The sequence below is a fragment of the Phyllobates terribilis genome, unplaced genomic scaffold, assembly GCF_046119375.1.
Source record: "Phyllobates terribilis strain yellow unplaced genomic scaffold, ASM4611937v1 Scaffold_1__5_contigs__length_1240528914, whole genome shotgun sequence".
NCBI classification, from domain to species: domain Eukaryota; kingdom Metazoa; phylum Chordata; class Amphibia; order Anura; family Dendrobatidae; genus Phyllobates; species Phyllobates terribilis.
In genome coordinates, this window is record NW_027362761.1 from 313,171,779 (window position 1) to 313,197,555 (window position 25,777).

Below are 25,777 nucleotides of genomic sequence, written 5' to 3' on the forward strand. Positions count from 1 at the left end.
GCTGACTATAGGCACTGGCCCACCCGCCTCTTCAGATTCAGAGAGACAAAACGGTTGCGCATCACTGCATACTACCTCTTCTTCAAATTCTCGAGTTCTGCTTGGCTGGCCCCCTCTTTCCAAGCCGAGAGATTCAGAGAACAGAAGTAGAGATGGCTCCTGTCTAGGGCTCTCTGACTGCCTGGGCAATTTGGCAGGTGGTGAAGAGACAGATGGGTGCTCTTCAGTGCTCAGGACCTGAGAGGATCTGGAACTAATTGAAGTTGATGCGTTAGCTGCCATCCATCCGACAACGGCTTCAATTTGGTCCTCCCGCAGCAGTGGGGTACGGCTAGCTCCTACAAAGCTGCGCATAAAGGACTGTTCCCTGGTAAAACTGGGGGATGCTGAGTCACTGGTGCCCGCAGCAGGCACAGAATCCCCACGTCCTCTCCCTGCTGGCACAGAATCCTCACGTCCTCTCCCTGCAGAAACTCCACGCCCACGCCCACGCCCACGCCCATGACCACATGCCTTACTCCCTGCCTTCTTCATCTTGGTAGACTGATAAAGATAGGCAGAAAAGTACTAAGGGCTTAGTGTGCTTATTCCTGAACAGCTGCTAACAGGTATAAGAAACACTAATTTTATAAAGTGTGGACTAGACTTTAATATGAGCTAATTTGGCCTACACAACTGTAAAGTGGAGTGTTTGGTGAACTTTATTTAGGTTTTTTTGTCACAAAAAGACACTGGATGTGCCTAAAGATGTAATACCGATAGTATCACAAACTTTTTGTAGCTATTACAATGTAGGAAGGTAACCTACAATGCAATAGATGAGGCTACAAAAAATAGGCTAATACTATTCTGGCTGGGGCTGCAGGGCCCAATGCTGCAGAAAGGCTCCTCTGACTACTCCTTTATAGTGTGTTTGGAACCAATTTAGCTGAATACGGATGGAACCACCACACTAATAGGAGAAATCAGGAAAAATTATGAATTGGCAAAAAAGGACAATGTATGAGGCAGTGACACACACTGAGTGCACTACAACCAGACGTGGCTGAAGTACACACTACAGGGTGAGCTGCACTCACACACACAGACCTTGCAGACAGCGGTGAACAGTACAGATGCAGAGCACTGTGCACTAGCACTGCAAGACCAAAAAAATTTCTCTATCTACTCCTATATAGTGTGTTTGGAACCAATTTAGCTGAATACGGATGGAACCACCACACTAATAGGAGCTGCACTCACACACACAGACCTTGCAGAAAGCGGTGAACAGCACATAGAACTGTGCACTAGCACTGCAAGGCACAGCGATTTATAAAGTAGCTTGGGTAAAGCAGAATAGACCAAATAGGTAGCTAAAACTGTCCCTCAGAACAACAGCGTCCTATCCCTAACTGAATTCACAGCAGAGTGAGCTCAAAATGGCGGCGGCGGCTTTTATAGTGCATCATGACATAATTTCAGCAGCCAATCACAGCCATGCCATTAGTTAAGATGCCTACATGCCTAACAGGATGTGCCCACATTTCTTAGGATCCTCATTGGCTGAATAAAATGAAAATGGCTCATTGCATTATGGGAACTTCCGATTCCGGTATACGATATTGCAAAAGTATCGGAATTAAATATCGGAATTCCGATACCGCGAATATCGGCCGATACCCGATATTTCAGTATCGGAATGCTCAACACTAGTTGTAATATATATTCTTACCAAGAGCAGCTATTCAAGACAATATAATTTACCGCTTTTTATGGTTTATAAAAAGTAAGAAATCATATTGCTTCTCTTATTCAGCCATTATACCATTATCAACAGCTCCCCCAAAACCGTATAATGCCCCCACAGACCCCTAAATAATATGATGCCCCCGCAGTATGATTTTCCCACAATCCCATACACAGTATGATGCCCCCACACTCTCCTACACACAGTATGATGCCCCCATAGCTCCCCACACATAGTATGATGACCTGCACAGCTTCTCACACAGTTTGATGACCCCCACACATTATGATACCCCACAGCCCTCCACACACAGTATGATGCACTCCACAGCCCTTACACGCAGTATGATGGGCTACTCAGCCCCCCACACAGTATGATGGATGCCACAGCTTCCCACACACAGTTCTATGGCTCCCACAGCTACCCACACAGTATGATGTCCACACAACACCCAACACAATATGATTCCCCTCCCCCACAATCCTTCTCACATAGTATGAGGTCTCACACATACAGTATGATGCCCCCATAGTACCCCACACACAGACTAATGACTCCCCACAGCTACTTAAACAGTATGATTGACACCGATCCCCCACGCACAGTATGATGGCCAAACAGCCAAACACAAACATTATAGTATGACCCCACAGCCCCCTACACTCTGTGTAAGTCTCTGGAGTCCCTCAAACATTGTCATGGCCCCCACAGTTTTCCCCAAAAACAGACTGCAAAAAATAAATGAAATTATTCACCTAAACCCCCTTTTCTCCAACGTTCTGCTCCACTCTATGCAGCGTGTGACTCTCAGTCACGCAGGCTGAATGGTGCAGCAGGCCATCCACTGCCTGTTTCACCATTGTATTGAACAGTATCTGCATCTTCATGCAGATGCCTGTGAAATCAAGTCATCAGGACAATGTGGTGCTGTACACCACTGTTTCCAACTCTTTGGCTTTCCCAGTCCATGGAATACATAGGAAAAGTCGAAAGGCCGTGTGTGGCCCATGAACCACACTTTTGCCTATGTCTGTTCTATACCCATCTATGTTTCTTAGTTTAAAAAGCAAGTGCATTTAGAGAGAGCTAATATTATCACTTATGGGCAAAGGCCTACCATACATAAGGCCAGGGGAGGAGTCCTGAGGAGATAATTTGCATATTCCCACTGCATTTTGGGGTAAGTGAAGAGTCTCCGCGAGCTCAAAGAACACTGGATTTTGGCTGTTGGAGCTGAAAAGAGGACATCGGTAAACCAGGGGAGGAGTCCTGAGGAGATAATTTGCATATTCCCACTGCATTTTGGGGTAAGTGAAGAGTCTCCGCGAGCTCAAAGAACACTGGATTTTGGCTGTTGGAGCTGAAAAGAGGACATCGGTAAACCGCGCGCCGCATTTTGAAGCTTTTTTTTTAAGCTTTTTTCACTGTTTTCAGAACATTAACAATAAGAACATGAAAGAGTCCAGGAGCCATTTGGTGAGCTGCATATCTTGCTACATGTTCACAGACTTGCCAGTGGAAAAGCCAGACTTCACATGCCAGAAATGCAAGCTTGTGTCCCTGTTGGAGGAAAAGTTGCGAAATCTAGAAGAGAGGTTAACTACCTTGAAAATCATTAAGGAAGGTGAAGAGTTCTTAGACAGAGCAGAATTATCTCTTCATGATTCAGAAAGAGAAGAAATTCGACCTGCACCTGACGAAACAGAGGAATGGAAGCATGTGACCCACAGAAGCAGGAGGATCGAGAGGCAGTCAGCACCCATACTGCTCAGGAACCAGTACCAGGCTCTCACACAGGAGAACCATGAAGAAATACAGCAAGATAAGACTTTGCCAGCAATGAATAACCTTGTAAGCCCTCAGAATCCTCCTGGATGGAGAAAGAAGAATGTTGTGAAGAAAAAACGGAGAGTGGTGGTCATGGGGGATTCCCTGTTAAGAGGAACAGAGGCCGCTATCTGCAGACCAGACATAACCTCAAGAGAAATGTGCTGTCTTCCAGGAGCAAAAATTAAAGATGTGTCTGACAGGATATCAAGACTCTTCAGACCTACAGATCACTACCCATTCCTGCTAATACATGTGGGGACAAATGACACCGCAAGAAAGGACCTGGAAACCATCTGCAGTGACTTTCAAGACTTAGGCAAGAAAGTGAAAGAATTGGGAGCGCAGGTGGTCTTCTCATCCATCCTCCCAGTGGATGGCCATGGAACAATGAGGTGGAATAAGATTCTACAGGTGAACAACTGGCTACGTCGATGGTGCCGTCAACAAGGATTTGGATTTCTGGATCACGGAATGAATTACCTATACGATGGACTACTTGCTAGAGATGGGGTGCACCTTACGAAGACTGGAAAACATGTATTTGGAAGTCGCCTTGCTACACTCATCAGAAGAGCTTTAAACTAGAACAATGTGGGAAGGGAAGCAAAAGGCCAGAAAAAGCCATACAGCTGACAAATACTATTGAGATCTCTGCTACTGGAAGTGGAAAAGAAGAACAAAGACAAAAAAATCTAAATAATAAATATATGGGAGGAAGAGAAACCAATCACAAACTAAAATGTTTTTATACAAATGCACAAAGCATGGGCAACAAACAAGGAGAATTGGAACTACTAATGCAGGAAAAGGAATATGATGTCATTGGAATCACTGAAACTTGGTGGGACGATACACATGATTGGAATAAAAGGCTAAAAGGATACAACTTATTTGCAAGAAACAGAGTTGATAAACGAGGAGGAGGTGTTGCATTGTATGTTAGAAAAGCGTATATCTGCACAGAGATTGAAGCTTCAGAGACTGGGAGTTCTGTGGAAACTGTTTGGGTAAGAATACAAGGAGAGAACAACGGAAAGGACACCATTGTAGGCATTTACTACAGGCCACCTGGGCAAGCTGAAGATATGGATGAACTCTTTATGTATCAAATGACCAAGTTCTCCAAAAAATATGACGTAGTGGTCATGGGAGATTTCAACTATCCAGACATTTGTTGGGAATCTCTCTCAAGTAAAACTAACAGGTCAAGCAAATTCTTATCCTCTCTTGCTGACAACTTTATCTTCCAAAAGGTAGGGGAGAAAACAAGGGGATCTGCTACTTTGGATCTAATTCTTATAAACAGGGAGGAAATGGTTGAGGAGGTAAAGGTGGCTGGGACCCTAGGAGGCAGCGATCATGCTATTATAGAATTTTGGATAACTAGAGGAGGAAGACATGTGAAGACTCAAACTTCAAGGTTAGATTTTAGAAAGGCAGATTTTAAGAGACTCAGAAAGAGAATAGGAGGGATCCAATGGCTGGATGTCCTTAAGGACAAAAATGTCCAGGAAGGATGGGAAATTTTTAAAAATGAGATTCTCAAAGCACAATCGTTAACAATCCCGAAAAGTAGGAAGAATGGGAAGCATTTAAGGAAACCAGGATGGATGAACACAGAACTTAAACACATGCTAAAAAGAAAGAAAGAAATGTTTATTAAATGGAAAGAGGGAGGCATATCTAAAGAAGATTATAATGCAGTCTGCAGATCCTGCAGGGCACGTATCAGGTTAGCTAAAGCTGACAATGAATTAAGGCTTGCAAGAGATGTCAAAAGCAATAAAAAAGGATTTTGGGGGTATGTCAAAAGTAAAAGAAAAGTCAAAGATGCTATAGGATTTTTACAGGATGAAAATGGAGAAATGGTAAGAGAGGATGTTGAGAAGGCCGAACTTTTTAATTCCTATTTTGCATCTGTTTTCTCTCAGAAAGAAAATGTAACATCAACTGATCTTCACTGTCCTTTTAAAGGAATAGAGGAATCCAAGTTATCAGTAAACAGAAAGATTGTGAGGGAATATTTAGCTAACATAAATGAGTTCAAGTCTCCAGGTCCAGATGAATTACACCCCAGAGTACTGAAGGAGATTGTAGAAGAAATTTTAGAACCACTCTCCATAATCTTTGAAAATTCTTGGAGAACAGGAGAAGTCCCAGAAGACTGGAGAAGAGCAAATGTTGTTCCTATCTTCAAAAAGGGGAAGAAGGTGGACCCAGGGAACTATAGGCCGGTGAGTCTGACTTCTATACCAGGAAAGATCTTTGAACAAATTATTAAACAACATGTATGTAAGTACATGGATAAGAATGAAGTGATTAACCAGAGTCAGCATGGGTTTGTAACTAACAAGTCATGTCAGACTAACTTAATTTCCTTCTATGACAGAATCACTGACTGGGTGGATCAGGGAAATGCTGTAGATATAGTATATCTTGACTTCAGCAAAGCATTTGACAAAGTATCTCACATCATCCTTATTGAAAAAATTACCAAGTATGCAATGGACCAGGCAACTGTTAGGTGGATTCATAACTGGCTTAGTGATCGGACTCAAAGGGTGGTTGTAAATGGCTTCACATCCAGCTGGATGAATGTCTCAAGTGGGGTACCACAGGGCTCCGTCCTGGGACCTATATTGTTCAACATCTTTATCAATGATTTAGATGAAGGAATTGAGGGTAAACTGATTAAATTTGCTGATGACACAAAGCTAGGAGGGATAGCTAATACTAGAGAAGAGAGAGAGAGGATTCAAAAAGACCTAAATAAACTGGAGCAGTGGGCAGCAACCAACAGAATGGTTTTTAACAGGGAAAAATGCAAAGTACTACATCTGGGCAATAAAAATGAAAAAAGCATATACAGAATGGGAGGAATAGAGCTAAGCAACAGTACATGTGAAAAAGACTTAGGTATACTAATAGATCATAGACTGAACATGAGTCAACAGTGTGATGCAGCAGCAAAAAAGGCAAATACAATTCTGGGATGTATTAACAGAAGCATACAGTCTAGATCACGTGAAGTCATTATCGGTCTTTACTCCTCTTTGGTCAGACCTCATCTGGAATACTGTGTACAGTTTTGGGCACCACATTTTAAAAAAGACATAGACAAACTGGAGCAAGTTCAGAGAAGAGCGACCAGAATGGTGACTGGTCTGCAAACCATGTCCTATGAGGAACGGTTGCAGGATTTGGGAATGTTTAGCTTGCAAAAAAGAAGACTGAGAGGAGACTTAATAGCTGTCTACAAATATGTCAAGGGCTGTCACATTGTAGAAGGATCATCTTTATTCTCATTTGCACAAGGAAAGACTAGAAGCAATGGGATGAAGCTAAATGGGAGGAGACACAGATTAGATATTAGAAAAAACTTTTTGACAGTTAGGGTGATTAATGAGTGGAACAGGCTGCCACGAGAGGTGGTGAGTTCCCCTTCAATGGACGTCTTCAAACAGAGGCTGGACAGACATCTGTCTGAGATGATCTAGTGAATCCTGCTTTGAGCAGGGGGTTGGACCAGATGACCCAGGAGGTCCCTTCCAACTCTACCATTCTATGATTCTATGATTCTATAAATCATTACTATAAATATTTGTACAATGGTGTCCAGCTTCACATTTTAAGAACTATTAACTACACATGTTTTAGTAGAGAATGTGCCTTTATTATCACATAAATCTCTGAAAGTTGCTTGAGTCCATACTGACCAGCCACATGTTCTGCATATGATTGCTCTGCCAGTGGTGCAGAACTCCTGCCTGTCAGCAACAACTGTCATTCATTCTACCATGCCTGAAAATGTTCCATATGTCAAGGTGAGTACAGATCTAAAAGGAATCTATGAAGTGTGGACATCTTTGCAGTTTTGTCTGGGATGGTGGTAGTATTTACAGTGGAAAGAACAACAAATGAAAAAGCTGATGGAAACAATATATTCCAAAAACGAAAGTATGGATTGATTTTTCTCAGAATTTAATCACTCAGTGAGGTAAGCATCTCTCCTTCTTATTAAAAATATGAAATAAAAACAAAGTTAAAGTATTTATTTATCTAGACAAGGAAATACAGAAAAAGAAAGAAGCAGCAATTTGCAATTTTTTTAAAAAAAAATAATGACTTATTTAATCACCTGTGTGAAATTTCAGCTATTTTCTTTGAGGCTTGAGAAAGGCTTTAATACCTGGATGTCATATAAAGGCATTACATTTTTCAAATTTTTTTAGGAATTGCTGTTTCCTTCTTTTTTTTCGGATCTGAATGTTTAGATAAATAAATAATGTACCTTGGTGTTTACTATGGTGTTTAATGTGATTTTTCTATCCATATTCTAATCTAGTATTCAACCAGTTCTTTTATAGAACAGATCTATTAAACATTGAATACATGCATGCATATTTTCTCATAGATTATGTGGCTGACTGTAGCCTTGATGTTAAACGTTTTCTACCAAGTTAGTAAACGCTCGACTATCTCCATCAGGGCTATAGATAGTAAACAGAGCAGAGGTGAACCGGATCGACAGCCTCTCTATTCAGTTGGGGTACTGCAAAGTATCATTCTCATAATTGGAGGGGAACCCAGGAAGCTGCAAGGTACCACCTATGCTGTAGAAGGAGAAAAAGGGAATTATCACAGCACTCCAGTGGATGAAGTAGGATATTTCTTTTCATTCATGGACAAAAATAGCAAAGAGCAACGTCTTGACTCTATTGCGAAAGACTCATTTGAAGTTCAAACGTTGCTGGTTGAGATTTTCTGTTGATGGAATAAAAATAAATATTTTACTCCATCCGCTGGAGTGTTGCGGTAATTATTGTTTTACAGCATGTGTTTGTGGGTTTGTGGGCTGAAGCCTGACACCATGTGCGCTCACGATGAATTGATGACTACTAGTGTTGAGCAAGCATGCTCGACACTGCTCGTTACTCGCCCGAGCATCATGCTACTCGGGATGCTCGGCGAGCACCGAGCATTTCCGGGTTACTCAGGCGGGAGCTCCGGTCTCCGCCCTGCACGTTTGGCGCTCTTTACAGAGCCAATGAACATGCAGGGATTGCCAGCCAGTCACTGTAATGCCGCAGCCATGTTGTTTGTGGGCATTACAGTGATTGGCTGGCCGCACAGCGTCACCTAGAGTATTTAAAACCGGGCGCCGCCATCTTGGACACGGTCGCTCCGGATCAGATGGTGTAGGGAGAGTGCTGCTGAGTTAGGGAGAGATATATAGTGCAAAATAGGTAGTGTAGGGTCTCTAAAGCCTGCCAAATCAAACAAACAGTCCTTCTCAGGACTAATATCCATCCCAGATATCAGGCAGGCAGGCAGGCAGGCTGTATAGGAGATGCAGTGGTTATACCAGCAAACGCTGCATTACAGTCCTGTGTGCTCCTGTTGGTCAAATTGCTAGACTTATCACCCCGGTCTCAGGGGCCAGGAAAAAATTTTTCTTTTTTCACCTAAATCCTGTATTTTTTTTTCCTCAGTCAGACTGTCCAAATATGCGTCTTATTAACCTTTTGGTATTCCCACCCCCCCCCCCCAAAAAAAAAATTGAGTGTGTCTGTTACGGTTCAGACACCAATATATCTGTTTAAAAGAGTCTGGTGTACGCCAAATAACTTAACTATAACTGTGGTTTTGCAGTTCCACGGGTCAAATCTCTGTATTATCCTGCTTTTGGCATTTTTTGCCGTAAAAAAAAACTGTAATAGTGTCTCCCTGACTGGTCAGACACCAATATATCTGTTTAAAAGAGTCTGGTGTAGGCCAGAAAAATAGAACTGTGTTTTTGTAGTTCCACGGGACAAATCTCTGTATTATCCTGCTTTTGGCATTTTTTGCCGTAAAAAAAACTGTAATAGTGTCTCCCTGACTGGTCAGACACCAATATATATGTTTAAAAAAGTCTGGTGTACGTCACATAACTATAACTGTGGTTTTCCAGTTCCACGGGTCAAATCTCTGTATTATCCACTTTTGGGTCTTTTTTACATAAAAAAAAACAGTTTGAGTGTGTCGCTGACTGTTCAGCCCCAAATATATCTATTTAAAAAAGTCTGGTATACGCCAGTAAATAGAACTGTGGTTTTGCAGTTCCACGGTTCAAATCTCGTATTATCCAGCTTTTGGCCGGTTTTACGTAAAAAAAAAACAGTAATAGTGTCTCCCTGTCTGTTCAGTCACAAATATATCTGTTTAAAAGATTCTGGTGTAGGCCAGACAAATAGAACTGTGGCTTTCCTCTTCCACGGTTCTAATCTCCTTTTTATTACCCTTTTTCCATTGATAGTGCGAGTGTAAGCTATTTTACTTCATTTACAATGGTCAAGGCGCGTGGCAAGGGACGTGGAACTGGACGTTCTGATGATGGTGCGTGTAGAGGAAGGGGCCGTGGCCAAGGTGAAAATGTGCCACAACCAACAGCCACATCTTCTCGCTCCCACTTCTTGACCGAATTATTAGGGAAGGACACTACAACACCAGTATTGCGAACTGATCAGTGTGAACAGGTTATTAATTGGATAGCAGATAATACTTCCAGTTACCTGGGCACCACCACCTCCGGTCTGTCTTCCACACGGTCAAGTTTTAGTAGCCGTGAGTCTCGATCGCATACTCCTCCTCACCTTGATGCTCCTTCCTCCCACCATGCTGAGTGTCATCAGACAGCAACTGATCCCACACTTGGACACTCTGAAGAGCTGTTCACTGGTCCATTTCCATATTTGTGCCCCTCGTATGCTCCGCTTGAAGTGGTGGAAGAGGAGATCCCATGTAGTGATGCCCGAATATTTGAACAGCCACGGCCACAGGAAGTCGACGCTGGCAATTTGTCACAAGAGGTGGACGATGACGAGACACAATTGCCAGGAAGTGAGGAGGAGGATCATGGTGCGCAAGTGGAAGAGGAGGAGGTGGTGGATGATCTAGTAACTGACCCAACATGGCAGGAGGACACGCAGAGCAAGGCCAGCAGCACACAGGGGGAGGGAGGCAGAATACCCCAACAGGCAGGAAGAAGCAGTGTGGTGGCAGCACACAGAAGGCGGGCAACCGTTCCCCGTAACACCAACATGAGGGACATTGCCAGTACAGCAGGTAGGTCTTCCAGAGTCTGGAATTTTTTTAAAGACTCTGCTGATAACCCCAAAAAGGCCATTTGTACCACCTGCCATGCCAGCATCAGCAGGGGTGACAAAACTACCAGCCTGACCACCACCAGCATGATCAGGCACATGGCAGCAAAGCACCCAACTTTATGGGGCGAACCCCAGGGTCCACGACCAGTGTCAGCGGGTGTCACCACTGCTTCTATCACTGTTGTGCATGTAATAGCACCCCCTGTTGTGCGTGCAAGGCAATCCCCTGTCCATACTGCATGCAAAGATGCCCCCTTCTCTCAGTCTTCATTTGTTATGGCAGTTTCTCAAGAAACAGCATCAACGTCCACGTCCACGTCCCACTGCAGCATTCAATTGTCCATATCCCAGACCTTTGAACGAAAGCGCAAATTCGCAGCCAACGCCCCACAGGCCACAGTCCTAAATTCGCACATTTCACGACTGCTTGCGTTGGAAATGCTGCCTTTTAGGCTGGTGGAGACGGAATCCTTCCGCAACCTTATGGCGGTGGCCGTCCCTCGGAACTCTGTCCCCAGCCGGCACTATTTTGCCCATTGTGCCATCCCCGCACTACACAAGCACGTCTCCCAAAACATCTGCCGTGCCCTCAACAACGCAGTTACTGGGAGAGTCCACCTGACAACGGACACGTGGACAAGTGCTTGTGGCCAGGGACGGTACATCTCCCTGACGGCACACTGGGTAAACATAGTGGAAGCCGGGACCCAGTCGGACCTTGGGACGGAACACATCCTCCCCACACCGAGGATTGCGGGCCCTATGTCAGTCAGAGTTGCCCCCACAGTGTACATCTCCTGCGCATCATCCTCCTCCTCCTCCTCATGTTCAGCCTCCATCTCAGATATCACATCAGTTACAAGCTGGAAGCACTGCAGTACTGCCTCAGCCAAGCGGCAACAGGCTGTGCTGAAACTCATAAGCTTAGGTGATAAACCTCACACTGCTTGTGTGTCGTGGACAGCTGTGAAAGAGCAGCTAGATCTATGGCTGAGACCACTTAACCTACATCCAGGCATGGTCGTGTGTGACAATGGCTGTAACCTGGTGGCGGCTCTCAGGCGAGGCGAGATCACACACGTACCATGCCTGGCTCATGTGCTTAACCTTGTGGTTCAGCGGTTTCTTAAATCGTACCCCCAGTTGCCAGATCTGCTCATCAAAGTATGCCGCCTGTCAGCTCATTTTTGCAAGTCGGCTACAGCTTCCACCGCCCTTGCTGTGTTGCAGCAGCGTTTGCAGCTTCTGGCACACCGACTGGTGTGTGATGTCCCCACACGTTGGAACTCTACCCTCCACATGTTGCAAAGGATTTGTGAGCAGAAGAGAGCAGTTGTGGAGTACCAGCTGCAACAAGGCCGTCGATATTCAGGTCAGACTCCACACATAAGACCTCAGGAGTGGACCTGGATGTCTGACATATGTACCATCCTGACAAACTTTGAGGAGTCCACCAAGATGGTGAGTGGCGATGACGCCATCATTAGCGTCAGCATCCCACTTGTCTGTCTTTTGCAACGATCTGCAGAGAATTAAAGAGGAGGCATTGCAGCTAGAGTATGATAAGATGGATCAAGAACCCGTAATGGGCGATTACACACAGCCCAGCCTCATCTCATCCCAACGTGCATTGGGGGACAATGAGGGAGAGGAGGAGGAGGAAGAACAGGAGCTGGTATCATGCGCTGTAGATGGTAGTACCTGTACAACTGTCATACAGTCGGTTCAGCGTGGGTGGCCTGAGGAAAGGGGGGAGGAGGAGGAGGAGAAAGAGGAGAGCATGGTCAGTCGTCATCTTGATGAGGACACGGAAGTCTTGCCCGTTACCAGTCTGGCACGCATGGCTGACTTTATGTTACGCTGCCTTAACTGTGACACTCGCGTTTCAAAATGTTGGGTGACAGTCATTACTGGTTGGTGACACTTTTAGACCCCCGCTACAAGGAGAGGTCTACAAAAAGGTGGCAGTACCAGAAGGCCCTTGCTGCAGAACTGTTAAAAAAATTCCCATCTCAACACGTTAGCGGCAGAGGTCACAGTTCGTTGACCAACCAAGGCGTACAGGCGAGAGAGACGCAACTCCAATCCAGCAGAGGCAGGGGAACACTGTCAACATTCTGGGACAGTTTTCTGAGACCCACCCAGCTTACAGGCCCTGAGGCGCGGGGTACTCTCACAAGGAGTGGAAAGTTTCAAAAGATGGTGAGGGAACACCTTGCCGACCGTACCAGCGTCCTCCGTGATTCCTCTGTGCCTTTTAATTATTGGGTATCCAAGCTGGACACTTGGAATGAACTCGCTCTGTACGCCTTGGAGGTCCTGGCCTGCCCTGCCACTAGCGTGTTATTGGAGCGTGTTTTTAGTGCCGCTGGGGGAATTATAACAGATAAGCGCACTCGCCTGTCAACTGACAATGCTGACAAGCTGACCCTTATCAAAATGAACAAGGGCTGGATTGGGCCAGACTTCTCATCACCACCAAATGACAGCAGAGTAACATAAAGTCAAATCCACTGTGTTATTTCGGGAGGTGTATTCCCATGCACCGCTTCACACCCACTCATGGGTATACGCTTCCTCATTTCGGCTGTATTTTTCTCTTCTCCTTATTGTCAGCCTCCACCACCACTATACCACCAGGGTGACCTTGGTCCGTGTTGCCAGCATTGCAAGTTCCTCCGTCCTAATTTTTGGCAGCTTTTGCTTGGAAGGCATAGGCAAAGACTATGGGAGACCCACTCCCCAATAATGGGAATAATGTTTTTAAAATGCTGTACTGCATGGCTCTTCCAAGGGGCATTTAAACCACTTTTCCAGGGGCATTGATATTGTCTTTTTATTCCATTGCGACCTCCACCACTTTTCCAAGGGGCATTAAAACCGTCTTGTTAAGCTACTGCGACCTCCACGTCTCTTCCACGGGGCATTAAAACCGTCTTGTTAAGCTACTGCGACCTCCACCACTTTTCCCAGGGGCATTGATATTGTCTTTTTATTCCACTGCGACCTCCACGTATCTTCAAAGGGGCATTAAAACCGTCTTGTTAAGCTACTGCGACCTCCACCACTTTTCCCAGGGTCATTTATATTGTCTTTTTATTCCACTGCGACCTCCACCACTTTTCCAAGGGGCATTAAAACCGTCTTGTTGAGCTACTGCGACCTCCAGTCTTGTTCTCTGGTGGGCTCGTCCAATGCTGCCCTAATGCAGGCCAGGCTAAGAAAAGTGTGGGGGAACTTTCAAGGAGAAATAGGGGAGGCTGGGGACCGTTTATGGAAGACAAAATGGGGTGGGGTGGAAAAGCGCAGTGCTTGTGTGAATCTTATGGAAGTGAAATATGTGTGCAGTTACAGTGGTCTACTCACCTGGGTGGGTTGTGCAGACCACACAAGCCAGGTTAAACAGCTGCTGGTGCTGATAGCGCTGCCACGATGCCTTCAGCGTCTCCTCTGGGTTAGTAGAGGGAGCTTCCAATCACGTGGTTTCCGGGTGGGATCACGTGGGTGATGACATCATCGCAGGTCCTACAGGTCCTGCAGCTTAAAATGTATCCAGATCTCCGCAGCCCCGAGCCACAACTCCCAAGGGAAAAGTGAACAGTGTGCAAACTGAAGTGGTCAGTGGGGCGCTAGAAACTGGATAAGGGGCTGGAAAAGGATAAAACAAACCTCTTTATTGAAGTTATAATGCCCAGTGGGCATTAGAACTTCAATAAAGAGGTTTGTTTTATCCTTTTCCAGCGCCTTATCCAGTTTCTAGCACCCCACTGACCACTTCAGTTTGCACACTGGGGACCGTTTATGGACACCCGGCCGCCCCCAGGCAGCTGGGGACCATGTGTGGACACCCGGCCGCGGGGCAGCTGGGGACCGAGCGTGGACACCCGGCCGCCGGGTGGCTGGGGACTGAGTATGGATATCTCACTGCTGAAGCAGCCATGAGGTAGTGGCCAGCTTCGGCCTCCTCCAAACTAAAAGGCCCCATTTCAAGTGCAAGCAAACTAGCAGTATGGTATTGCAGCCTGGGGGTGGGTGGGTGGCAGGCTGCATACTTGCGCTTGCATTGCAAGGAATGGGGGAGGTACAGTTGAACACTGCCCTGGGACAAGGACTTGCACGGGGATAGTTGCAAGTCTGCATCTTCTGATGTGGAAAGGATCACTTCTGATGGTCGCACTTTTAGGCAGTGACCTGGGTGTCAGAGATGCTTCCGGGTGTCTTCCCCATGCTGTTCCCATGTCTTTTCAGCACTGTATGCATGTGTCGCACAGCACATGGCCAGATAAGATTGTAAAATGTTAAAATTACATTTCCCGGTGAATGCTTTTGTCACAGTTGAAAGCAATACAAAAGTGCAAAAACGCATAAAAAATGCTACTTGTGAACATAGCCCAAGGTGTGGAGGAGTACTTTTGTTTTTGGTTATTTATTTTACCTTATACACAAGTCTTTACCCTGGAAAGGAAGTTCCTTAACATATTTCACAGGAAAACCGTTTCAGTTTCGTTTTTGAACATTTTATTGTGAGCCCGTAAAAGTGGCTTAATACCTCTGACCACGTTGTTAACAGCAGTGACCTGGGGGTCAGAAATGCTTCCTGGGGCGATCCCCATGCTGTCCCCATGTCATTTGAGCACTGTCACTATCGTTTTGGGCACTTTTTAGGCTTTCTACAGACTGCCGGGGGTGCTGCCGCAAAAATGCTCGGGTCTCCCATAGACTAACAATGGGCTCATTACTCGGGTCGAGTACCCAAGTATCACAGTGACCTCAGCCCGAGCTTCGAGCACCCGAGCATTTTAGTGCTCGCTCAACACTAATGACTACCTTTTCACCAACGCTAAAATGGAACATGCGGTGCTGCTGATTTCTATGCTTTGAATGGACAAAGACCTTGTTGAACCTTTTAGCCCCTTACCGACATATGAAATACAGCCACATTATTAACAGCACGGCAGGGGGGGGGGGGGCGCATGGCACATCATTCTATGCCCTCCCGAGACGCGATTGCAAGGCACTCATGGGTTACCACAATAGCCAGGGCTGTACTGAAGCCCTTCCTGTCTGTCATGACGGTACTCCTGCGAAAGCCAACCTGTAGCTGTTGTTCATTGGAAACCATGATTTTTGCTATACTTAGCAGTACTGTAGTATTACTGTGTAAGGTATAAGCGATCGGATGATCACATGTTACAGTCCCCTAAGAGGACTAATAAATACAGTAGAATATGAAAAAAAGTTTTAAAAAGTATGAATTTTCCCCCATAAAAAAGAAAGAAAGAAAAAAAATTAAAAATACATATATTTGGTATCACTATGTCCGTAAAAGTTTAATCTATTAAAATATAAAATTGATTAACCAAATCAGTAAATGGTATAATGAGAAAAGACCAGAATTATGTTTTTTCGGCTGCCACAACACCTCCATACAGTGCAATAAAAGGTGATCAAAACATCATATCTACCCTAAAATGGTATTAATAAAAGCATTAGCTCAGGGCACAAAAAAAAAGCCCTCACACAGCCCCATCGACCAAAAATGTAAAACGTTACAGGTCTCGGAAAATAGTAACACAAGCAAAATTTTTGTTTTTTTACAAATTTCCCCCCAAAATTTCACTGCTTCAACATAAAAAACTATGCATGTTTGATATCTGCTATAATCAAACTGACCTGGAGAATTATATTGCCAGGTCAGTTTTACTGTATAGTAAAGATGGTAAATAAAAAAAAACAACAATTGTGGATTTTTCACAATTTCGACACACTTGGAATATTTTTCCCACTTTCCAGTACATCACATCATAACATGAATGGTGTCATTCAACAATGTCACTCGTCTTTTTTTTACCCACGGATTCAGCAATATGGTGGCTGCTGTCCACCATTTTTCTGCTATTAAAAGGTTAAAAAAAATGTAAAAATTCTTATTCTCACCTCTTTGGCCCTTCCGCTACTCACCAACACCCGACAGGTCCTCGCCGCATTTTCCTATCCCCTACTGCTTGCTCTGAAATCCCCAGGAGGACCGAGAGGGTTCCGTGACCTTACATACACTTGTGCAGAACTCTCGGGGTCTCATAAAAGCCAAAAGTGCAACGAGGAACAGAAATGCAGTGAGGCCCGGACAACAGATGGAGAGTAGCGGAGGGGCCAGAGAGGCCAGTGGTGAGGTGAATAAAACGGGGTTTTTTTTTTACATATTACGTTTATTATTCTCTCGGGTCTGGAGAAAACCAAGAGCAAAATAAGGAAACTGAATTTCCTGGGAAAAAAAAATACGAACAGGTGAATTTGAATTTTGCAGGATCTGCCTATCTCTAGTGACATACACAGAAAATATACCTACACATTGTTAGGGCCCAGTAAATGCAATTTTCATATGTTGTAGCATGGTTTTTGTATGAGGATGTAACACAGTGAGTATATTTTCGGAACTGGGACCAAGCTAACCATTAACAGTAAGTACATTTATAACGTATATTTGTTGGATATTAATATATGTTCTGAAATTCAGAAAATTATTTTACGTATTTGCCATTTTATATTGGTGCCTTTTTTTGCATTTACTGAAAATAAAAGTCTCAAGCAAAAAAAATAAATATATAAGAATATTGAACATAAAAGCTAGAAAATATGTAATTTATTACAGCCAGAATTGATGTTTATTATTTAGCCAAGGATGCTCTATTATTTAGGCACAGTGATAAAGTAATATTATCTGAAATATTTTGTTTTACCAATAAAACAGAGAAGTGATATCTCCCCCTTATCTCTATGTGAGATAAGAGCTCCTAGAAGGGGGGCATTTCACTGATTGAATAATTATGTTTATATGAATCATACATTTCATGTATATTTTAAAGGAAAATGAGGTATTAAAAAGCAGAATACATTATAACATTTACAGCATAACATTACCAAACTACTTCATTAGTTCAGTTTACATATGCTTTATGGCTTATGGTGTTATTTAAAACTAGATGAGTTTGGATTGGCACTGTTTTTATTAAGAAAAAGTTCATCTTATTGGAAAATTGCTATCACTATATTTTATTTTTTTTGTAAACTTTTTTGCTTACATTTTATGTTTTAAATTAAAGATTTTTCAAAAGTTTTATATGTTAGCAGGAGATTATTCACCTCTCTCTTTAATATGCACGTATGCATGTGTGTATATATCTCTATATATATATTTATCTATATACATATTTATAGAGATAGATCTATATCTATAGATATGAAAGAGAGAGGTGAATGATCTACTGCTAAAAAGATAAAACTTTTGAAAAATATTTCATTTAAAACATAAAATCTAACTAAAAAAGTTAACAAAAAAATACATAGAGAGAGAGAGAGACTATCATATATATTACAAGCACAAATTATGTTAATTAAGGTCCATAGATGTGTGTGCATACATCTATGGACTATAACTCTCTCTTTCTATTTCTCTCTATATATCTATATATACATATATATATATACATATATATAATTTGTGCTAACATATAATATATATGATAGTATGGTAAATATCAATTGATTTAACATTGTTCTATAATACAATGTGCATGTATAATATGAATAGCATAAATGATGCTTGGATGTATGGTCCTCATTGTTAATTTTTCTCTTTTTTTTTTACTTAACAGCCGGTGAAGTGAAGGCTCCTTCTGTAATTATTTACAGACCTTCTGATGAGGAATTAAAAACAGATAAGGCCACTACAGTCTGTGTTATGAATAATTTCACACCAAGCATTGTGTCGGTAGAGTGGACAGTGGATGGGACACAGTGGACAAGTGGCATATCTTCATCACCGACCAGCAAACAGGCCGATAACCTGTACATGAAGAGCAGTCTCCTCAGTATGTCCACTTCAGAATACAACAAATATAAGAAGATCTCCTGTAAAGTGACACATCAGGGAAAGGATATTGTCGAAACAATGGATAAAGCAGCATGTTCTTAGTATTTACTGTATCTAAATCTTTGTGGCCCAAGTAGTAATGTCTTTGGGACCATAAATACAACTTTATAGAACAATATTATTCTTCTCTAACATTTCTTTTCCTATGCTACTGTTATACTTGGATATTTTCAGCAGCAACAGTTCTTTTACTTGCATCTTTTCATTTGAAAATCTTTAAGAAAGTTATCATCACTTTTTCTATTTGAAACTTTAAATAAAATTATTTGAACTTCATTCAGTGTCTGTATTGGTTTAAATTGAGGAATATTGTAGATCCGTAGTTTGGCTGCTATACGTTTGTACTTTATTAATTATATTACTACTTTTGAAAGCCCTTCATATCATGTGGCATAATACAGAAAATGTGTATAGTCATTAGTACACAGGCAAACATCCAATATTCAATAAACCAAATCTTGGAATTTAAAAATATGAATATATAAGTAGTTTATGGACATATATATGGTATATTTTTATTAAATAATCAGTATATAATTTTGGGATATTTAGATATGTACCGAAGCCCTAAAGTAATACCCATCATATTAAAGCATTGTCATTTTAGGTTTCCACCATTTCCTCTTATAGATATACAGTACTCTTAGTTCTGACACACTTATATTGCAATTATTAATAATTATGTCATCCTTTGGAGTAACCTTTAATACATAGAGTTGGACTTAAATTGAACTTGTCACCATAAAAATGCAGTAAATCTACAGGCATTATGTTGTACATCAAGGGGAATGGAATAGATAGATATATAATTTTCTGAGAAAAGAGTCCGTATAACCTGTGTTTTAGTCATTTAATCCTCTGCTCTTCCTGTGATTCGCAGTCCAGTGGGCGGGGCTACCAGTGACTGAAAGCTTTCTTTATATAAGAGAGCATACAGAGCAAGCTATTAATCACTGATAGCCCCGCCCACTGGATTGGAAATTCCCAAAAGATCAAAACTTTAAATGATTAAAACACAAGTTATACTGAAACTTTTCACACAAAACCAAATAATAATCTACTCATCCCCCTGCTCTGTAACACAGTAACTGCAGATTGGACTGCATTTCCATTGTGATAGGTTCCCTTTAAAATTGGAAATACATGCGGCAATCCTTGTACTGTCCTTCCTATATCCAGAACACATAGCAGGTACTTTACATCTAAGTAGTGTTCAAAAGAGGAACTTTACAGTATCACAATATATAATTGAATCTTTTGAGTCTGCATCTGTGTGGAATCTAATTTCCTTACAAAATTTTGCAGCAAAGTTCAAATTCTGAACTGTTCCTGTTCCTAAGTGTGCATTGAAATGAAAATACATAAGTACGGTACTAAAAGTGCAAAAAAATCAGAAAATTCCTACAAACTATGTACAGTTCTTTAAAAATATTTTGATACTCTATACACTTCTCTAACTAAATATACCTATCTAATAACTGGGCCTGACAAAATAGATAATCCCATAAACAATGTAAAGAAATAATGATCATATTATGAATGGATTCTGAAACATATAAAAGAAATTCCATATAAGCTTTTGTGAACCCAGAATAACATTAAAAAAAAATTATTGGATTCTAGTACATTGGTATACTGGTACTAGAAGAGCTCTAAGAATCATCAAATGATATATAGATTTCATTCTTGTCTCCTATATCTTTTACTGTATTTTATAAAATGAAACTGTTCCATTCCCTACAATGGTTATCCTTCACATAATTTACTATGCCAATTAAATAACTGTAGATAAGACTGATTCCAATCAGATTCCTTGGCCATTTAGACACATCAGTTTAGACTGATATTGTTGGGATTCAGGGCCGGTGGCAACATCCGGTGCACCCGTGCAAGTGTCGGGGCCCTGAGCAAGCGGAGGGAAGCCCTCTCACCATCGGGGACATCAGCACTCTATGGGGCCCGTGTGTCAGGTGGAGCATTATGCATTATTGCATTATTTTATATATTACATTATTTTTTATATTAATAAATTATTTTTATGTATGGAGCATTACATGGGGTCCATTATTCTGTATGGAGTTTTATATGGGGCCCATTCTGTATGGAGTATTATATGGGGCCCATTCTGTATGGAGTATTATATGGGGTTTATTCTGTATGGAGTATTATATGGGGTCTATTCTGTATGGTGCATTATATGGGAGCCATTCTGTATGGAGAATTATATGGGGCCCATTCTTTTTGGAGCATTATATGGAACCCATTCTGTATGAAGCATTATATGGGGCCAATTCTGTATGGAGCATTATATGGGGCCCATTATTCTGTATAGAGTATTATATGGGGCCCATACTGTATGGAGCTTTATATGGGGTCCATTCTTCTGTATGGAGCTTTATTTGGGGCTCATTATTCTGTATGGAGCATTATATGGAGTCTATGTGGTGCCCATGATACTGTATGGAGGACTATACTGTCCAGTCTAAAATGAAAACGTTTGAAGCCCCCCAGGGCACGCACAGTGCGCTGCAAGGAGTCGCCGGTTTCTGAGATATTGTACAATTTACAATAGATATCACTCATGTAATGGAAAAAGTAAGTGAAATCTTTGGCATTGTATTATATCTATATTTCTCTTCTCTATCTGTGCATCTTGAATCATGGTATGTGTTAAAGGGGAACACTGAGACTCGTTCGCCCAGGGCCCACGAAAGTCTGAAGGGATTACATATTAATCTTAAATCAGAGTTGTGCCAGTCATGAAATTCGGTGCAACTGGTCTACAGTAAAAGTAGCAGTCATCTCATATGGTGAACATATTGATAACTTCAGATTTCATGGTGACTTCTTTTCTAACAGCCATTCTGTATGTGACTAGACTTTACAGTTTTTGTACAGGTCTGTAACACAGTGATGGATTTTTGGAGAAGGAACCCAACTTAATGTTCTCAGTAAGTACCATAATTATTCATTCCCAAAACTTGCTCTTTACTTTCTTTTTTTAGAAATAAAATGCTTAACTGTTAATGTTTTATATAATACAAGGATATTCTTGATTTTTAATATATTTCTTTATAGTAAGTATTTAGTACATGATCTTATACTATCACACTTTACCATATGCCACTGTATTCAATAATTATGTATAGCATAATTTTACTATGTATATATATATATATATATATATACATATATATATATATAAACATTTATAACCATTAGCTTTAAAATTAGGACATGGCTGTAGCTTGTTTTTAAGATTTAGTGTTTTTTTATACATTGTGTGTTGATGTCTTACAACTCATTTTCCCAATGAGATGAGCACTAATAGTTTCTTAGTTAAATATCGGTATTTTGCTGTGCAGTTGATCTCAAATATAATTATGTGTGAAAGTATACTATCTTGTATATTATAAGAAGTAACTTTATTATCTGTGATATATTCCAATCATCATATAATTAACAGATTTCAGTGAATACAGGTCAACCGTTATTAGTGGACATCTGTTGCAAATGCACAGAATAAAAATGTAATGAAATATATAGTACATTTTCATCTAGAGAGACGACAGTGACACTAGATAATATCTATCTGAATATCAGACCAGGGAAAAGCGCTGCTGTCAGAATCATTTCAATATATATGTCACAACAAAAAGAAATCTAAGATATGACCTGTAATCAATTTTACAAAGTAGAACACATCAGATATGGTTATAATTTCCTAGTAAGTACATACTACACTCTTGTCAATGTAGCCAGCTCCAGCTTTCTATACATATCACTGGTCTCTGTGCTTCATAAAACCGTTGGTCAGAAAACAGGTTACTGGGAGCTTCTAATAATATTCTTCAGTAATATACATAGCACTTCTGCGCTCAGCCTTGATCTCTTCAGTTGCTGTGGAGTGACTTGTAGCCTTATAGGACGATACATTTTATACCATTTATGTTTTACTATATCATAAATTAACGATTTTGTTTTATAACTTTTTAATCTTAATATAAACATCAACTGAGAATAAAAACAATAAAGTAGAAGAAAATATTGTAGATTATTTTCTGAAAGTAAAGTCTGCTAACCAGACTCTTTTTTTCTACAGCCGGTGAAGTGAAGGCGCCCAGTGTATTTATCTATGGTCCATCTGAAGAAGAGTTAAAGACAGATAAGGCCACCGTGGTCTGCGCTATCAGTGCATATACCCCCAGGACTGTGACTGTGGAATGGACAGTGGATGGGACAAAGTGGACATCCGGAATACAGACCTCAACAGAAAGCAAACAGGCCGATAACCTGTACATGAAGAGCAGCTTCTTTAGCCTGTCCACCTCCGAGTACAACAAACATGAGGAGTACGGCTGTAAAGTCACTCATCAGGGCAAAGAGATAATGCAGACCATGGAGAGGTCAAAGTGTCAATAACGTTCATTGTTCTTAAACTGTGTTATATTTTCATCTTTTTTACTCTCTTCTCTAATAGAAAGGATTAAACAGAAGGAAACTAATCGCAATGTATTAGTCACATGCTGTCTTTCTTATGTGTCATGCTGTATTATCAATAAAACTATTGTATCTTAATCAAATTGTTCTTGTTAGTTGCAAGTAAGAAAAAAGCACGTAAACATTAAACACTATTACAAGAATCAATTCAATCCACATAAGCCTAGCATACCATATCAAACTATACCAAGCCTCTTTATCATCAGCATATCTTTTACTGTACTCGGTTATTATACACACTTATGCATAATATGGACCATGGACCTCCTGCCTCTATAAGATACATGTATATATATATATATATATATATATATATATATATATGTATATATATATATATATATATATATACTGTATGTATATATATTTATATATATATATATATAATATATATAATCGTCTTATCCCGTCTGTCTGTCTGTCCTTCTGTCCAGGAAATCCCGCGACGCTGATTGGTCCGGCCGCGGCCAATCAGCGACGAGGGATTTCAGAAAAAGATGGCGCCGTTAGCGGCTCATCTGCCGCACGGAGGTCAGTGGCAATGCAGCCGGGAGATGACCAGCGCTAGCCGGTCATCTCCCGGCTGCTCGCAGAACTACCCCGATCGGCGGTGCCGCTGACCTCCATGCGGCTACCGTCGGGAGATCAGCACCTAGGGCCGTTGATCTCCCGACGGCAAGTGTGAAGGGAGGACCGGGAAGCGGCGCCGCCGGTCGGGATACTTCTGCTGCGAGCAACCGGTCATCTCCCGGCTGCTCGCAGCGGAAGTACCCGCACAGGCAGCGCCGCTCCCCAGTCCTCACTAATACGATTCGCTGATTGGTCGCGGCGATATTGGCGCCAAATTTAAACACCGCTCTGCTGATTGGTCGTGACCACCGGCCGCGACCAATCTGCGATTTTGGCACCAAATTTAAACACGGTCTACGGTCCTCAGTAACAGGGTTCGCTGATTGGTCGCGGCCGAGGGCTGCGACCAATCAGCGATATTGCCGCCAAACGTAAACACCGCTTTGCTGATTGGTCGCGGTCGCCGGCCGCGACCAATCAGCGATTTTGGCGCCAAATTTAAACAACGCTCTGCTGATTGCGCCCGGTTGGCCGCATACATATTCTAGAATACCCGATGCGTTAGAATTGGGCCATCATCTAGTATATATATATATATATATATATATATATATATATATATATATACACACAGGGCAGACATATCATTGGTTCAGCCTGTGCAGCCACACGGGCCCATCGGGTAAGGTGGCCCATTTCCACCTCCAAAGCAGGTGAAATTGTGCTTTATGATGAGTTATTACGCTCCAAAGGGCCCATATACTGTTTTTGCACAGGGGCCCTCTACTGTCTGTGTCCGCCAGTGTGTGTGTATGTGTCTGCCAGTGTGTGTGTGTGTGTGTATATATATATCTACTGTAGAGGTATAAATATTTCCCAATATATAGATTTTCTGTTGTACAGTTGAGTTTGCAAGATCCTGGTCCAGCAGCCACATCAGTAATTCATAGCATCCGAACCAGAACACTCGGAGCTTCCTGATACCGGACAGTGTCCTGAGGAGTTGGCAGAGCTCTGGTCTGACTGCCACAGAGGACCAATGTGGCCACTGGATCAGGGTCCTGCAAGTTGTTTTGCTCAACTCTAATAGACATACTGGAGATAAATGCCCTAACCAAGCAATACATCAAGTTGAAATTATGTATCATTCTTATTTGGCTTTATTTATAAAAAACACAATGTAGTTTTCTTTTGATCCCATAATATCAATCAGTTTTTCATAGGAGTTCATCTCCATAGATAAGCCTAGAAATGGTTATCATGGCCAAACACATAACTGTGGCAAAACACAGCATTATATAGAACCTAAGAAGAACCTAGCTTTTTATATGGATGTAATGTTTTACTCAAGCTTACATTACACCTTACTAAATAAAGTAATAACTTATCATTATGACGTCATCGACAATATCACATCTGTCTTCATGGCAAGTAACAAGGCTTTAGTATTTTCAGCAAATAACTAGTCAATATCTATTATAAATTTTCTATCTAAATTTTCTTGTGGATAGAAATGATCATTCCAATGCTTAATATAGTACGAGGTGTATATCAATAAGGGGGCAGAGGAAGCAGCTGCCCATCTCCCACAAAAAACACCAGCTTTAAAAATGGCACACAATAGATGAGGGAAAATACAGTATACAATCACACAGAGGACTGAAAATGCTTTGAGTTGGCCATTTACACATAATTTAAGATAGATTTATTTCTCATTTTCCTATTACAATCTTCCTAAAACTAAAACATTCTGATCCCTAATGAAGTTATCATTTTTAGATCAGTTTTTTGGAAGCTGAGACTTATTTCAGTCCAATAATCTGGCCATTTACATGCATCAGTTCAGTTTGATATTGGTCTGATTGTATAGAATTGGTCATTCATCTTATGTCAGAGTTGAACCACACATGGAATAGAGAACTATTTGTCTACAATATAAGTAGCAATCATCTTATAGTATACACCATTTGTTACTATCATATTTCATCTTGACATCACTTCTGTCAGCCATTCTCTATGTGACAATACGTTACAGTTTTTGTACAGGTCTGTAACACAGTGATGGAT

At 41.6% G+C, this 25,777-nt stretch overlaps 2 gene segments (V, D, J or C); both read left to right on the top strand.

Moving 5' to 3' along the window:
• Positions 1–18,916, top strand: part of LOC141259189 (immunoglobulin lambda variable 5-37-like) — a 444,830-nt gene extending 425,914 nt beyond the window's left edge. Inside the window, 2 exon segments of the V gene segment in view lie at positions 17,130–17,168; positions 18,363–18,916. Coding sequence covers positions 17,130–17,168; positions 18,363–18,682 — 359 coding nt within the window.
• The window catches only part of LOC141259172 (immunoglobulin lambda variable 5-37-like), a 212,054-nt gene extending 188,849 nt beyond the window's left edge, over positions 1–23,205 (top strand). Inside the window, 2 exon segments of the V gene segment in view lie at positions 21,556–21,591; positions 22,743–23,205. Of these exon segments, the coding sequence occupies positions 21,556–21,591; positions 22,743–23,062 (356 nt within the window).
• Positions 23,206–25,777: the final 2,572 nt, after the last annotated feature.